The 15,309-nt window shown below is 37.8% G+C and overlaps 4 protein-coding genes and 1 long non-coding RNA gene across 7 annotated transcripts in view; 2 read left to right on the top strand and 3 right to left on the bottom strand.

Moving 5' to 3' along the window:
- LOC141810201 (uncharacterized) overlaps positions 1 to 7,288 on the bottom strand; it is a 37,201-nt gene extending 29,913 nt beyond the window's left edge. For 2 of the 3 annotated variants that reach the window (XR_012600059.1, XR_012600060.1), the window contains exon 1: positions 7,234 to 7,288. This is a non-coding gene — a long non-coding RNA (uncharacterized LOC141810201). Of the gene's footprint in view, positions 1 to 3,312; positions 3,437 to 3,914; positions 4,045 to 7,233 lie in introns of those variants that run through there. The other variant, XR_012600058.1, reaches the window with a different exon arrangement.
- On the top strand, positions 2,818 to 3,453 carry LOC141810200 (hemoglobin embryonic subunit alpha-like). The gene is made up of 3 exons (XM_074697579.1): positions 2,818 to 2,941; positions 3,024 to 3,231; positions 3,325 to 3,453. Exons 1-3 carry the CDS (start codon positions 2,844 to 2,846, stop codon positions 3,451 to 3,453), a joined length of 435 nt encoding a protein of 144 aa, XP_074553680.1. The 5' UTR covers positions 2,818 to 2,843.
- Positions 5,269 to 5,923, bottom strand: LOC141809275 (hemoglobin subunit beta-2). The gene is made up of 3 exons (XM_074696234.1): positions 5,815 to 5,923; positions 5,491 to 5,713; positions 5,269 to 5,410 (listed from the first exon to the last, which is right to left on the bottom strand). Exons 1-3 carry the CDS (start codon positions 5,904 to 5,906, stop codon positions 5,282 to 5,284), a joined length of 444 nt encoding a protein of 147 aa, XP_074552335.1. The 5' UTR covers positions 5,907 to 5,923; the 3' UTR covers positions 5,269 to 5,281.
- On the top strand, positions 6,765 to 7,374 carry LOC141810198 (hemoglobin embryonic subunit alpha-like). The gene is made up of 3 exons (XM_074697578.1): positions 6,765 to 6,862; positions 6,945 to 7,152; positions 7,246 to 7,374. The coding sequence occupies exons 1-3, from the start codon at positions 6,765 to 6,767 to the stop codon at positions 7,372 to 7,374; spliced, it is 435 nt and encodes a 144-aa protein (XP_074553679.1).
- Positions 7,375 to 8,684: 1,310 nt separating this feature from the next.
- LOC141809276 (hemoglobin subunit beta-2-like) lies at positions 8,685 to 9,360 on the bottom strand. The gene is made up of 3 exons (XM_074696235.1): positions 9,238 to 9,360; positions 8,914 to 9,136; positions 8,685 to 8,833 (listed from the first exon to the last, which is right to left on the bottom strand). The coding sequence occupies exons 1-3, from the start codon at positions 9,327 to 9,329 to the stop codon at positions 8,705 to 8,707; spliced, it is 444 nt and encodes a 147-aa protein (XP_074552336.1). The 5' UTR covers positions 9,330 to 9,360; the 3' UTR covers positions 8,685 to 8,704.
- Between the last annotated feature and the right edge of the window lie 5,949 nt (positions 9,361 to 15,309).

Below are 15,309 nucleotides of genomic sequence, written 5' to 3'. Positions count from 1 at the left end.
TGAGGATGTGGATTTAATTTGCAACAACTGGAGCCTGATATTTGACGTGCTAACATTTCTGTGCAAGAGTGACCACTAGAGGGAGTGCTAAAACCAATAGTTAAGTTTAAGCTTTGTCCATCGCCTTAAGACCATCAAGATGTTCTGTTTTATTTTACACGTCACCTCGGCCTTATCAGGTATCATTTCCCACTTTTTCTTCTTCATCTTCATCTTCTTCTTCAAATAATAATAATAATGATACAAATAATAGTACTACTTATGAAAATCAAAGGTTTTTTGTCACACTAACATGAAATCACAAATTTGTAGGGAAAATATTAAATATTAATAAAAATTATACAAATTATAATAATAATAATAATATTATATAAAAATATAATAATAATAATAATAATAATAATAATAATAATAATAATAATAAGGATAATAATAATAATAATAATAATAATAATAATAATAATTATTATTATTATTATTATTATTATTATTATTATTATTATTATTATTATCATTATTATAAGTATTTATATACCCCCTTTTAAATACATTAGTTTACAAAGAGAAAAAAACAGATAAAATACGATAAAAAATCAAATAAATAAATAAATAAATAAATAACAGTGACTAAAAGATCCAGTCAGGGAAACAACCTTCATAAAACCAAATGGCAGGCACAGAAAACCCAACAACATAGACCAAGACCACAGAGACCAGAGGTCAGAGGAAGTGAAGGAAGGAAAATGAAATGGTGAAAAAAGGTCCAACAGAAATAATAGAATAGATAAATGCAGGAAGATAAAGGTGATAACAGCACAAGCCAAAGTTAAAATAGCCAAATAATGTTAAGTTCAATAAGATTTTAAAGTAAACAAGTTAAAATGATACAAAAATATTTATAACAAAGTATAAAAATAGATACAACACTGAGAGCACTGCCAGAAAAACCTAACTCCAGTTAGAACAAAAAAACTTCCTTCGGAAGCCGTCTGTCCTGACAGGTGAAGGTTAGATATTAATGTAGGCTGGAGGTAAACTGAAAAACTCAAAATAACATTTTTGAAGATTGAAATTACAGACATGAAAAGAGAGAGATTTATTTTACTTCCTAATACGAGTATTAAAGTTTAGGTCCAATCATGAATGTTTGTGTCGTCTGCGAAGAGAATGAAACTAATATTTTGGGGCGTTTTCACCTTTGGGTAGAATAGCTAAACAGGAAACATTAAGAGCAGTGCAGGAAGACAGATGGCAAGTGGTCAAGACTGGAAGTTATGGTAACAGTATCATCTGAAATATAAGTACAAAGCAACATGTAACTGAGAGTGAATACGTGCTGCAGGATAATATTTCTTGATTAGAAACAACGTAAAGTGTTTTAAAAGTCTGGAAGGCGTGCACCTCAGCGAGCTGCACGCCTTCACTCTGCGTGTGAGGAACAGCTGGTTTCTTCAGACAGCTGTTTATCTTTGAGCAGAGTCAGTGAGATAACATTCAGCTCACACATATCTTAAACATGCAGAAACACAACTAATTTAGTTCCACTTCATGTCTTTATATGTGTGAAATGACAATAAAGCTCCTTGAATCCTTAATCATATACCCTACATCACAGTGTTTCGATGCTACGAGCTAGCTAAACAAAAGATCCATGCTTTAGCATAAATTGTTTGTGCACTGTCTTCAATGTATGCCCATACACTTAAATTTCAGTACTCTGCTATTTTTGGCGACGTGATCCACTTTTCCACCAGATATCAGCTGTTCTACGTCTTAAATTCGATAAAACATCTTATCTATTTGTTGTTTTCAGTGCATCTGCCCTCCAGCTGTGTTGTTGTGGTTTAGATAAGTTCTCGTGACTTCACACTGTATTGTTACGTAAAGGGTGCAGATGTCTGCTGCATGTTTGGAGGTTTCAAGGAGATAAACAAATCTATTTCTGGGACCTTGTTGTTTAATTTTGGAGAGTGGGGGACTTTAAATTTTACTTAAAAACCATCTCTGGGCTCATCAGATTGTTTTAGATATTTGTCAACAACATCCCATTTTATGGAAAGTGATTAATTCAATTCAAAATTGTGACATTATGAAAAGAGGGTTCATTAAAAAAAAATCCCTCATGGAAAAAACAGGAAAAGAGATGCTCTGGTGACGTAATTTTTTAATTAAGAGGTTTAATAACCTTCCCCATTTTTTCTTTTTTTTTTTCAGGTGTTATCTCTCACATTAAGTAAAATATCTGCACATTTGTTGGTGAAAACTGTTCCTTCCAGCATCTCAGAAATGCTTTTACATTGTTTTAATGTATTTAAACACATTCTAATGTAAAATATAAGAACAAAAATTAATCAAACTAACACAGCAGGCTGCATGAGCTGCTGTCAGAAACTAAAGATGTAATTTCTGGGGGAAATATTTTGCACATTTTGTTCCACTGTGTTAATGGTTTAATCTTGCTATTATTTATTATAAAAAAGAAATGCTTCCTTTTTTGTCACTGTCAGACGTAAACCTTATATTTCATTTCCGGGAGAAAAAATAAGTACTGATATTAGTCTAACAGTTTAAGGTCTATAATGTATAATAATACATGATAATATTTGTATGTGCCAAAATGGATGAAACTTGACTGAAGAAGGTTATCTGGCTCGGAGCAGCTCCTGTCATGGTGAGCAGGTTAATTTCTTTATCTCATCGATCTGTGACCCCTCAGTGAGACCGCCCCGTGCAGCTTATCTTTGAGGGAGGTGTTACAGGGTGTGCCCACACTCTGTTTCAAGTATAAAACCTCCACGGTTACGGCTCCTCACATCACTCAACTTTAGTCCAACCAAGGCAAGATGACCAGTCTCACTGACAAGGACAAGGCCAGAGTCAGAGCCTTCTGGGAGAAAGTGGGGCCAAAGTCAGAGGAGATCGGCACCGAGGCTCTGGCCAGGTAAACATCACCAGAGATCTCTCTGACACTGATCATTGTACACATGAAAGATTTGGTGCTTCACTTGTTTGATTTTCTCCAGGCTGCTGATTGTGTACCCCCAAACCAAGACCTACTTTGCCCACTGGAAGGACCAGAGCCCCACCTCTCCCTCTGCTAAGAAGCATGGGATAACTATAATGTCTGGAATAGGGTTTGCTGTGACCAAACTGGATGACCTGAAAGCTGGTCTGCTGAACCTCAGCGAGCTGCACGCCTTCACTCTGCGTGTGGACCCGGCCAACTTCAAGGTGAGCAGCCACAGAGACTCAAACATGACAGCCTGGGATGTGTGTTAGATCTTCTGCATCATGTATTGACTGTGTGATTACCTTCTTACACAGCTCATCATCCACTGCATCCTGGTGGTCATGGCCATCATGTTCCCTCAAGAGTTCACCCCTCAGATCCATGTCTCCATGGACAAGTTCCTGGCCTGTGTGGCTCTGGCCCTGGCTGAGAAGTACAGATGAACAGCAGGAGGAGAGGATGGAGACTGCAGCACGAGTTCACAGTGCATGATGTTGAATAAATGCATGAACAAAGCAGAAAATTCTGTCCTCTTTCATTTCTGTGACATAGACACATTTTCAATGCTTGGTTAAAAATGACTTGTTGGTATAACTTTAGAAAATCTTTCGGGGAATATATTTTCCAATGTTTAAAAGTTAAAAAGTGCAATTTTTGTTTGTTTCCAGCGCCTTAGATGTGAAGATTTTATTCCTTCTTTAGCAAATAACGGTAAACATTTAGTATGTTTTCGTAGACGGCGTAGCTTGACAATGCGTTAGTTCAGTTTGATAGTTAGCGTTATCTGAGCTTTAACAGAAAACTTCAAATCCTGAATCACAACAAAACTTTTTTAGAAAACTAGAAACGTTTGGGGCCTGTAAATGAAATAAATTAACGAATGTTCAAGGTCCAAACAACTCACACAATTCTTGATAAATATCCGACATGTAGAAAAACTTTCACTCGTAAGATTCGTGTCTGCACCTGGTTGATGCCCAAGCGGTACGACTTTGAACAGCGCATGCGCCCACTAAGCCCCGCCCACCCGCCAAGCTTCCGGCTACAAACAAAAAGTTGACTGAAAATCACCTGACACTTTTAAAACGTATTTAATCATTAAGCCCCCCCCCCACATCCATACCAAACCAAAATTTTTGCTTTTTTAAAAAAAAAACAAAAAAAAAACAAAACAAACAACAACAAAAAAACGTATTTTTATTTTTTAACATTATTAAGCAATGAAAAAAAATCTATATTTCTAAAATATTTCTTTTATTGTAAATCCATTTTGCTACATGGCAACAGGGCCTGCTTATAATATCAAAATTTTGTATGAGTTAATATGAAGTGTATCATGGCTTTATTGCTAGTTTTGTTTCGTTAAAACTAAAATAATATATATTTTTGTGTTTGATTAGAAAACACTTTTTATGTAAAAGCACATTAAAAACAGAGACTTAAACTGCTTTAAAGTAAACCTGACTAATGGTTAAGTATTTTTTCTCTTCAGCTTTATTTTTAGATATATTTTAGACAAAAACAAATCCAGTTCCAAATAGTAAATGACACATGACTTATCTGGTTTAACTACATTATAAAAGATGCTTTTCACACTTAAATATTTCATGCAAGTCATCTTTTTATTTCTCTCGCGTCATCTGTCTTCTGTTATCTCATTTCAGTCATGTACTTTTTTTTTTTTTGGGTCGGACAAACTTATTTACCATTTTCACAGCCTTTGCAGGTGCTTGTCATTCAATAATTTCAGCCAGTTGCAAGAGAGCATGGAGTTTTCAAAGCCCTGTCTCTCCCATATGGGTCTTAAGTTTCAAATCTAGAAGCAAGCAAGATATTCACAGAAAGTCTTAAAAGTCTATCTGCAGATCAAATGAAAAAAAGAAAGAAAAACAATTTAAAAAGAAAAAAAAAGATATCTGTCATGTGATAGTGGTAATGACTTTGGGATCAAACATTTAAATACTGCAGTGTGATGAAGAGAGACGGGTCATGCTTAAAGCTCCTGTAAGTAGATTTTTTCTGATCATTAAACTGACTGAAATTAATACTAATGCCTCTGACACAACCTGATAGTTCCTCACAGGAGCTTTCAGGTTGATTCAGCAAGAGATCAAATGTTCAATTTAATTTAATTTCTCTGTGGGTAAAAAAGAACAAACAGGAGGGAAAACTGTTGAATTTGCTTATTGTTTTATTTGCTTTTGAGACAAAATCAAAAGGCTTTAAGACAAAAGCTCTGCACATGGTGTTCCTCTGCTCTGCTGCAGCTCTCTAATGGTACTGTTTGCCCAGTGAGGACACCACAACGGCCAGAAACTTCTGGAAAGCAGCCTGCATATCACCGGTGAAGTCCTTGCCCCACTTAGCAGCAACCACGATGGTCAGGCAGTCAGACAGCAGCTGGAAAACAAGAAGCATCAGAAAATAAACAAACTGACAAACCAGGTTTTTTACAAGTTTGAGAAGTTGTGATACTTTACCCTGAAGTTGTCAGGGTCCACGTGGAGTTTCTCAGAGTGCAGCACGCTCAGCTCAGCGTAGGTGTCCTTGATGTTATCCATGTTCTTCACAGCCCGGTCCATACCGTGCAGGATGACTTTCCCGTGTTTTGCTACCATTGGATTAGCAATGATAGCATCAGCGTTGTAAAGGTTTCCAAAGTTTCCAAAGTACCTCTGAGTCCAGGGGTAGACCACCAGACACCTGAGGAAACGTGTCAGAGCACAAATATTAAAGGGTTAGGTCAGAAAGTGCAGTCAGTGGTTGAAAAATCATCTCATATTATTGACAGAGACATGTCTGACCTATTGAGAGCTGCAGGGCCCACAATTTCATAGTCCATCTTTGCAAAGATGTCCTGAATGGTGGCGCGCTCAAAGTCTGTCCACTCAACCATGATGCCGGCTTTAGAGGTTTCTCTGCAGGTCTGTAGGTCCTACCTTCCCTCTGCAGCTTTTAAAGCAGCTCTGCCCCCTCCCAAAGGGTGTGACATGACTGGACAACATCTGCATGAGCAATTTTTAGCTCTGATAAGACAAGGAAGCATCTGTACAGCTCAGATTGTCACTGACACAGAGAAAAAAAAAAGCAAGACAGAGAAAACAAATCCCAAATTTCATATATTTTCAAACAAAAGTTGAATCAAAACTTTGTATTTTTCCTGTCTTCAGTGCTGACATTTAGTGATAAGTCTGCACATTTGTTGGTAAAATCTTTTTGAAGCTTGTCTCAATTGTTTTTATATTGTTTAAATGTATTTCAACATATTCTTGTGTGCATTAAACAAACAAACTAATTAGTAATTATTAAAGAAAGAAACATAAGATGTGTTTTCAGAGGGAAGTATTTTAAACAAAATGTTTCACTGTGTTAATGGTTAAATCTTGCTTTGACATATTATAAATTAGAAATGCTTACTTTTTTTGTCACTGTCAGACGTAAACCTCATATTTCATTTCCGGGAGAAAAAAATAAGTCCTACTTTAGTCTAACCGTGTCTATAATGTCTTGATATTTGTATGTGCCAAAATGGATGAAACTTGACTGAAGAAGGTTATCTGGCTCGGAGCAGCTCCTGTCATGGTGAGCAGGTTAATTTCTTTATCTCAGCGATCTGTGACCCCTCAGTGAGACCGCCCCGTGCAGCTTATCTTTGAGGGGGGTGTTACAGGGTGTGCCCACACTCTGTTTCAAGTATAAAACCTCCACGGTTACGGCTCCTCACATCACTCAACTTTAGTCCAACCAAGGCAAGATGACCAGTCTCACTGACAAGGACAAGGCCAGAGTCAGAGCCTTCTGGGAGAAAGTGGGGCCAAAGTCAGAGGAGATCGGCACCGAGGCTCTGGCAAGGTAAACATCACCAGAGATCTCTCTGACACTGATCATTGTACACATGAAAGATTTGGTGCTTCACTTGTTTGATTTTCTCCAGGCTGCTGATTGTGTACCCCCAAACCAAGACCTACTTTGCCCACTGGAAGGACCAGAGCCCCACCTCTCCCTCTGCTAAGAAGCATGGGATAACTATAATGTCTGGAATTGGGTTTGCTGTGACCAAACTGGATGACCTGAAAGCTGGTCTGCTGAACCTCAGCGAGCTGCACGCCTTCACTCTGCGTGTGGACCCGGCGAACTTCAAGGTGAGCAGCCACAGAGACTCAAACATGACAGCCTGGGACGTGTGTTAGATCTTCTGCATCATGTATTGACTGTCTGATTACCTTCTTTCACAGCTCATCATCCACTGCATCCTTGTGGTCATGGCCATCATGTTCCCTCAAGAATTCACCCCTCAGATCCATGTCTCCATGGACAAGTTCCTGGCCTGTGTGGCTCTGGCCCTGGCTGAGAAGTACAGATGAACAGCAGGAGGAGAGGATGGAGACTGCAGCATGAGTTCACAGTGCATGATGTTGAATAAATGCATGAACAAAGCAGAAAATTCTGTCCTCTTTCATTTCTGTGAGATGTGAAACTGAATCATTACAGCTGCAATATCAAATCGAATCAAACTTTAGGTTTTATATGATGTAAATACAACAGTAGTGCGAGCAAAATAAGAGAGCAATTCTTTGAGACTTAATAACATTGACGGAGTTAAAATAGAAATAATTCACAATGCTTACATGAATATCTTTGAGACCTTTGCCAGTTAAACTGTCAAAACTTGGTATTAATTTTCCAAAGCAATGATCTGTGGTCAAAGTGCCATTTAGCTTTAGAAAGAAATAAGAAGAGACCAAGAGACGATAGTGGCAACATCAACAACAACAACAAGAATAATAAAAATGATGATTATAATAATAATTTAAATAAATAAATAAATAAATAAATAAAATAAATAAATGATAATAATAAAAAAATTATCATTATAATCAATAAGAATAAAAAAAAATAAAAAAATTAAATATTTATTATTATTATTATTATTATTATTATTATTATTATTATTATTATTATTATTATTATTATTATTATCATTATTATTATTATTATCTTACCTAGTCAATAAAGGAGTCACTTTTTCAACTTAAAAAAAATCCTTGAAATAAATTATTTTTGATTTTTTTTTTAAGTAAAAAAATCCAAATGTTTATGGTTCCAGCTCATCAAACAACTTTTTCCCCCCACATTTTGACAGCCTTTACAAGTAAATATCATCCAAAATTTTCATTCAGTAACAACTCAATATGCAATATTCATTAATTCAAACCCTCTTCTGTCCTCTTCTCCCATATGGTTCTTTGATTTCAAATATATATGCAAGCAACATATTAAGTCTTCTTAAAGATAGATAATAACACAATAATGTGAACAAACAATAAAACAACAAAGGTGAAGAGAAACAGGTAACACAGCATAGATCTAGCTGAGTAGCAGGACTGTGATGTTGTTTTTCATCATGCTTAAAGCTCCTGTAAGTAGTTTTTTTTTTTTCTTGAGTCATTAAACTGACTGATATTGATAATGATGCCTCTGACACAATTTCAATGTTCCTTACAGGAGCTTTTAAAGTGATTCAGCAAGAGATCAAATGTTCAATTTAATAAAATTTCTCTGTAGGTTAAAAAAAAACAAACAGGAGAGAAAACTGTTGAATTTGCTTATTGTTTTATTTGCTTTTGAGACAAAATCAAAAGGCTTTAAGACAAAAGCTCTGCATGTGGTGTTCCTCTGCTCTGCTGCAGCTCTCTAATGGTACTGTTTGCCCAGTGAGGACACCACAACGGCCAGAAACTTCTGGAAAGCAGCCTGCATATCACCGGTGAAGTCCTTGCCCCACTTAGCAGCAACCACGATGGTCAGGCAGTCAGACAGCAGCTGGAAAACAAGAAGCATCAGAAAATAAACAAACTGACAAACCAGGTTTTTTACAAGTTTGAGAAGTTGTGAAACTTTACCCTGAAGTTGTCAGGGTCCACGTGGAGTTTCTCAGAGTGCAGCACGCTCAGCTCAGCGTAGGTGTCCTTGATGTTATCCATGTTCTTCACTGCCCGGTCCATACCGTGCAGGATGACTTTCCCATGATTTGCTACCATTGGATTAGCAATGATAGCATCAGCGTTGTAAAGGTTTCCAAAGTTTCCAAAGTACCTCTGAGTCCAGGGGTAGACCACCAGACACCTGTGGAAACGTTTCAGAGCACAAATATTAAAGGGTTAGGTCAGAAAGTGCAGTCAGTGGTTGAAAAATCATCTCATATTATTGACAGAGACATGTCTGACCTATTGAGAGCTGCAGGGCCCACAATTTCATAGTCCATCTTTGAAAAGATGTCCTGAATGGTGGCGCGCTCAAAGTCTGTCCACTCAACCATGATGCCGGCTTTAGAGGTTTCTCTGCAGGTCTGTAGGTCCTACCTTCCCTCTGCAGCTTTTAAAGCAGCTCTGCTCCCCTCCCAAAGGGTGTGACATGACTGGACAACATCTGCATGAGCAATTTTTAGCTCTGATAAGACAAGGAAGCATCTGTACAGCTCAGATTGTCACTGACACAAAGAAAAAATACCTTCACAGCCTCACAGAGGCCAGACAATCAGCAATGTAGTATCACTGACACACACCCTGCACCTCTGTATGCTGCCTTATCTGAGCACCTTCAGCCATGAGACAGCAGGGCAGCACCCCAGGGTGCTCTCTACCTGTGACCACTCAACTTCAAAACTTCTCTACGCTCTGCATCAGGAAACAAAATTGGACTTTCCTTTTCATGTGCAAGATTACTTTCTACAATTGTTATGTGAAACATTAGCCTGGTTCCAGGAATGCACAAATAAACCAGAATTCACATTCATGTGAGGCATTACTTTTAATTATACAATGTCACTTTCATAACATGTGCAGGCTGATGTTACCAGAAATTGAGCTGTATGTCATGTGATGTATCTTCTTCACTGTTGTGTGCAAAAATTATTTTGCATTATATCTATTGTCATGTGCAATATAGCTTCTTCATTGGGATGTGAGACAATGATCATCTTGTGTAGGAATTTCTTTCAATGTTCAGCTTCATCATCCTGTGCAACATGATTTTTCAACAACAGGCAATTGTGGTTCATCATATGCAATTTTACTTTTCATATAAGGTGCAATTTCACATTTTAATACTCTAATTATACTAAATACTTTAATACTTTGTTAAAAAAAATGTGTGATCCAACATTTTAAGTGATGTGCAATATTACCTCTCTTATCATGTGCAAAATAATGTCAGGCTACAGCATACTTAAATATGCAATATTACTCTTTACCCTTGGGCTGCATCATGTGTGAACATGTGCAAAAGTGTTTTTAATTGCCATGTGCAAAATTACTTTTTAGCAGCAAGATTTGTCTTGTGAAGTGTGACGTCTTTTATCTTGTGGAGGCTGCAGCCTCACGTGAAATGCATCTTTGCAGCCTATCTTTGAGGAACCACCAGAGCATAGGGCTTTTGAGCATAGGGCTGGGTTCTGCAATGACAAAAGGACACCACTAGGAGGAGGAATGAGGTGCAGACTGGACACATCACATTTTTGCAAGAAGCATTTTTGTTGCCTGTACAAAGGATACACACACACACACACACACACACACACACACACACACACACACACACACACACACACACACACACACACACACACACACACTTTTAGTAAGGGGCCTCCATCTGCTGGACAATGGATGTTATTACACTACAGCCAAATAAAAAAAAACACAACTATTGTAAAATAATGCAAAAAAAATTATTTGTATTTGCGTAGTTATCAGTATTTAAACATTTCAGAGCCATTCACAGCTTAGATCATGTTAAACACCTAAAGCTCTAGATTTGCATTTGAGAAAATGATCCAAAAACTTCTGTAAAGCCTTTCCTGCCAAACAATATTAATTGTAAACTCTGCAAGGCAAATTTGGGACAATAGGGACAAAATAATGCATTATTAAGTAAAAAAAAAAAAAAAGATACCTGGATTAAGAGAATAAAGCTGAATCAGATTACGCTAAAAACACTGAAAATATAACAGGATACAAAACATGCTTTAACACACGTAACAGAGGTATCAATAACTTTTCCATTATGAATGTGAGAGGAGACAGCTCAGCAGCAGAGAGATGCTAACACTCGACAAAGCTGCACTCAGGCCTAAAGAGCCTGAGTTTAGCTTCATGTTGCCCACACCGGGCAGGGAACAGGGACTGTACTTTGCTCCGAGTGTGGACACGCCCTCAGAGGCCAGCAGGACTCCAGAGAAGGTGATGGTTCTGGAGACGGCGCTGGCCCAGGCACAACTCGAAGGAGTGTGTCTCATCCACACCTTGTCACCTTTCTTCAGCTGGTCCATGTAGTAACAGGTGTTTAGGGTCGTATCCCGTCCAGACACCTAAGGGACATGAGTGAAGGTTGAAATCAAACCCTATCACTGAGTCTCAGCGCTAGTCAGTTTTTACTTCGAGGCTGTATTGTTGCACTTCTTGTGTACCTGAGCATGGCAGACCATTTTTTGTTCCTCCTTCACAACGAAGTACCAAGCATTGTTGTGGTCCCCACGGCAGAGCTGGGCAGCAAACACAAACTGGTAGATACCAGAGACTGGTGCGGTGAACATGCCTGTGTCATTGCTGTAGCCGTAGCCCTGGTTCACCACCACCTCGTTGAAGATGATTGGGTTGTATTCGATCTCTCTCAGGCTGCCCTGGTGTGAAGCGTAAAACAGAACAGCAGACCCTGGGGCACAGATCCATTCATCAAGACATTGTTACACTAACAACAAATAAGTTTACAACCATTAATATCTACAATTGTTAATCTTAGATGATACATTTAGTCTTTTTCTCTATGATTTACAAATTCCCCCATGCTTACTCCTATCCTACCCTGCTTTTGGACGGCAGTCTGACGAGGAGTCTGTGGAGGAAGGAGAAATTTGACAATCAGTTATTGTTTCATATGCATTTAGCAATGTTGAAAATATTAAAAGTTAAAAATCTGGAGTCTCAGGCCATAATTCAGGTCAGATATTGATAATACATCAACTACTGCAAGACCAGAGCTAATATTTCAAACCAGAATGTACATTTAAAGAACATTGCACTATGTATTTAATTTTATAATACTGTATTTATTTATTTATTTTTTTCCTCTTCTTTTTCTTACTTGCATTTATCTATGTACTTACTCTTTGTAAACCCTGATAGATGAGAAGTGGGGTAGGTGGGTTGGGACCAGGGTTATTTTAGTTTGCACTATATGTTGATGTTCTTTTTGTATTTATGCACTGTATTGCAAAAACTTCAATAAATATATGTTCATAAAAAAAGGAAACATTCAATCGCTTCATGTGTATTATTAACTGTCAGGTAGATGTTAGCAGAATGCTACTGTAGCTATATGATAAAAAAGGCATACAAAGAGTTAACTTTGATAAAAGCAACATATTTTTTTTATATGTTAGCTACCTTTAGACTGTATTAAAATGATATAGATACTGGTAAGCTAAAAACAAAAATCACTTAGTTAGCACATAGCTAAATGCTAATATTATTCTTTGAAGTGAAATAAAATAAGAATGAAATGACTTCACAAAAGACAAACTCCTATTTACCACTACATACGTTAAGTACATAATGTAATTTAGCATTTAGTCACCTTTAACGTATAATACTGTTAACTTATAAATGTCTGTATGCTAACATTGACATAAGTTTTCCAAAAGACATGAAGCATTTTGCTACTTACTAACCTGGCTACATTAACATGTAGCCATTCCTAAGCTAATATAGCTTGTAGCTAGAAGGTAGCTAAGCGCCAACATTGTTTTTTTAAAAACTGTTATATGAGAGGTTTAAAAGGAATTAACAACCATAACTATAATTATACAATTGACGATTCAACCATTAGCCACCTTGAAACTTATACTACTGTTAGCTGGGAAATGTTTAAATGCCAACCAATGATTCACACTTAAAGCATGAGCGCCGCACACTATGCTGTACTCAGAAACTATTCTAGTCAATCATTGCATTCACACAGTACGCATTGCAGTCCATCTGTGGTATAAGTCACCAACGACTGTGCGAGCCATAAGCTAGCTAGAAACTGATGCTGCGGTTAGCTCAGAAAGATGCTAACACCTCCTTGAGTGCCATATTATACAATACAGAAAGCATGAAAACACCTTATTTTGTACAAAAGCAGTGTAGACTTTTTACATAAGCTAACTAATCCACTTTCATTTTTGGCCATTTCTAGGCTAATGTAACTGTTAGCAAAAAGGTAGCTAAATGCTAATATTACTTTCTGAAGTGTTTTTTTTTCAATGTTATAACCATGTTAGGTGAGAGTGAATGCTCACTTTACTTCTTTATTTAATATGATTGAAGAGGCATGAAGATTTAACTTTATGAAACTCAGTTATAAACCTATTAAGCTGAAACAGCTAACTTTCACTTATTTGCCAAAGCAAATACAATCAATTTATATTAATGTGATGTTCACAATGTAGCACAAGCATTTACACACAAGAGGCACCATTTGTGTTTTTACACATCTATGAACAGCAGTCAGAGGAGTAAGTGGGGAGTGAGGCTTCTAGGTTGAAGCCAACAGGAGCTAGCTGTAAATTAGCCTTGAGCCAAGGGTGAAAAGGCCACCGCTTAGATTCAAAACAAAAGTATGTATAAGGATCACAGGTCACGTTACTTACACGGTGCAGCAATTCTGATGCAGTCAAGCTAGTTACCAACAAGGTCGTCAAAACAGCAAAAACAGAACACACCTGGGACATGAAGGAAGCAAAAATGGTTACCAACAAATCCAAACAAATGAAGAAGCTGATGCCACAGCCGGAGAGATACCTTTTTGTTAGTCATCGTATTGCTTAAGGGCAGCGCTGCTCTTGTACTCTCTACCAGGCTTCTGCTAAAGTGTCTCTGTGCCAAACAAACAAAGTCCACTTGCTGCTGCTTTGTTACAAAATCTGTTTGACTAACTCAACCCAACAACAAATAAAAGAAAAGCTGAAGAGTTAATAAGTGAATGGTCGGCTTCACGGAGGAACCAAAGGTGCCACAAGAACTAAGTTTATGTTTCTTTTTAGCTTTAAAATCAACTTCTATAGAAAGCGACACACTCAGTCATTGAACAAGTAACCCAATGTAAATGAAGTTCATAAAGTTTGTACAATTAATGTGACAAAGCCCTCTGGTGGCCGTTCTGAACATGATGAAAGAACAGAGGGGCTCACATGACCACCATGGATTAGGTTGTTCAATTGATTGGAAGGCATTGGACTTAATGTGGGAAACAACTTGATATATATTTTTTGATTACATCACACCAAACTTGTTGTACTTAACATGAATCCAAAATTAGGGAAAATTGACACAACTATTGGTAAAACTGAATGTTTCTTTTAGCGTTTTGACTCTTGACTTCAACATTTGCTACTGTGCCTTAAAGTTCAAATCAGTGCAGCCAGTTTGTGTGTTTTGATGACCTTATAGAGGGGGCATTGACACAGTTAGAGGCTAGAAGAAATTGGAGTTTGACCTCTAATGGACGGGAAACAATTTGACACAGACCTGCTATAACCCACAGATGAGCAGCATAGAAAACAAACAAGGTGGCAAGAGAGGTGAAGATAAGAACAGGAAAGTGCTAAACTCCAAAACATGGCACACCCTTGAACTGCCTTCCTGTGAGAAGTGAACATGTTCTCAAAGTTCCCTCCATCAACTCTGGTTTCCTCCTGCAGCCAGAAAACCAAGGCCTTTGGTTAAATGGTCACTCTAATGAGGCTTTTGGCTCTGTTTTTGGTCTCCACCAACTTTCAAAAAAGTACCTGGTGCTGTAAGATGTCACATTTTCTCTACGACTTTCTGGACTCTGCTTCTGTGTGTCTTTTATGCAGTGGCGTGGCGTGGGAATTTTTTTTGAGGAAGCCAAGTGAGACAAAGCCTCTAATCTGTATGATTTTTAGGGAGTGGGGTACATAAAAGACTTTGTTGCAGCTTGTATATCGCTTTTTCATGTAATGGAATGACCTGTAAGAGCGCCCAGAGAGCGCTCATTTTACTTACTATGAACACCGACACACGCCCTTTCACTCTCCCACCCTCACTCACTCATTCACACTCGTACATTGTCCTCTTGACTTAGCTTAAATGTCTTATTTATTTACTCAACCGCCCACTCAAACGCACAACCTGCCGCTTCATGCACACTGCTAATGTGCTAATCTCGCTGATTTCATTCAGTGGCTTGATGATGATGATTCTGTCATTTGATTGGTTTGAGGCCAAAGACGGGGTGGC

The sequence above is a fragment of the Halichoeres trimaculatus genome, unplaced genomic scaffold (assembly GCF_033239565.1).
Source record: "Halichoeres trimaculatus isolate MK-OKI-2021-1 unplaced genomic scaffold, fHalTri1.1 fHalTri1_scaffold_20, whole genome shotgun sequence".
Lineage (NCBI taxonomy): Eukaryota > Metazoa > Chordata > Actinopteri > Labriformes > Labridae > Halichoeres > Halichoeres trimaculatus.
Note: the sequence above shows the minus strand (reverse complement) of the source record. Positions and strands in the feature narration are given on the sequence as shown.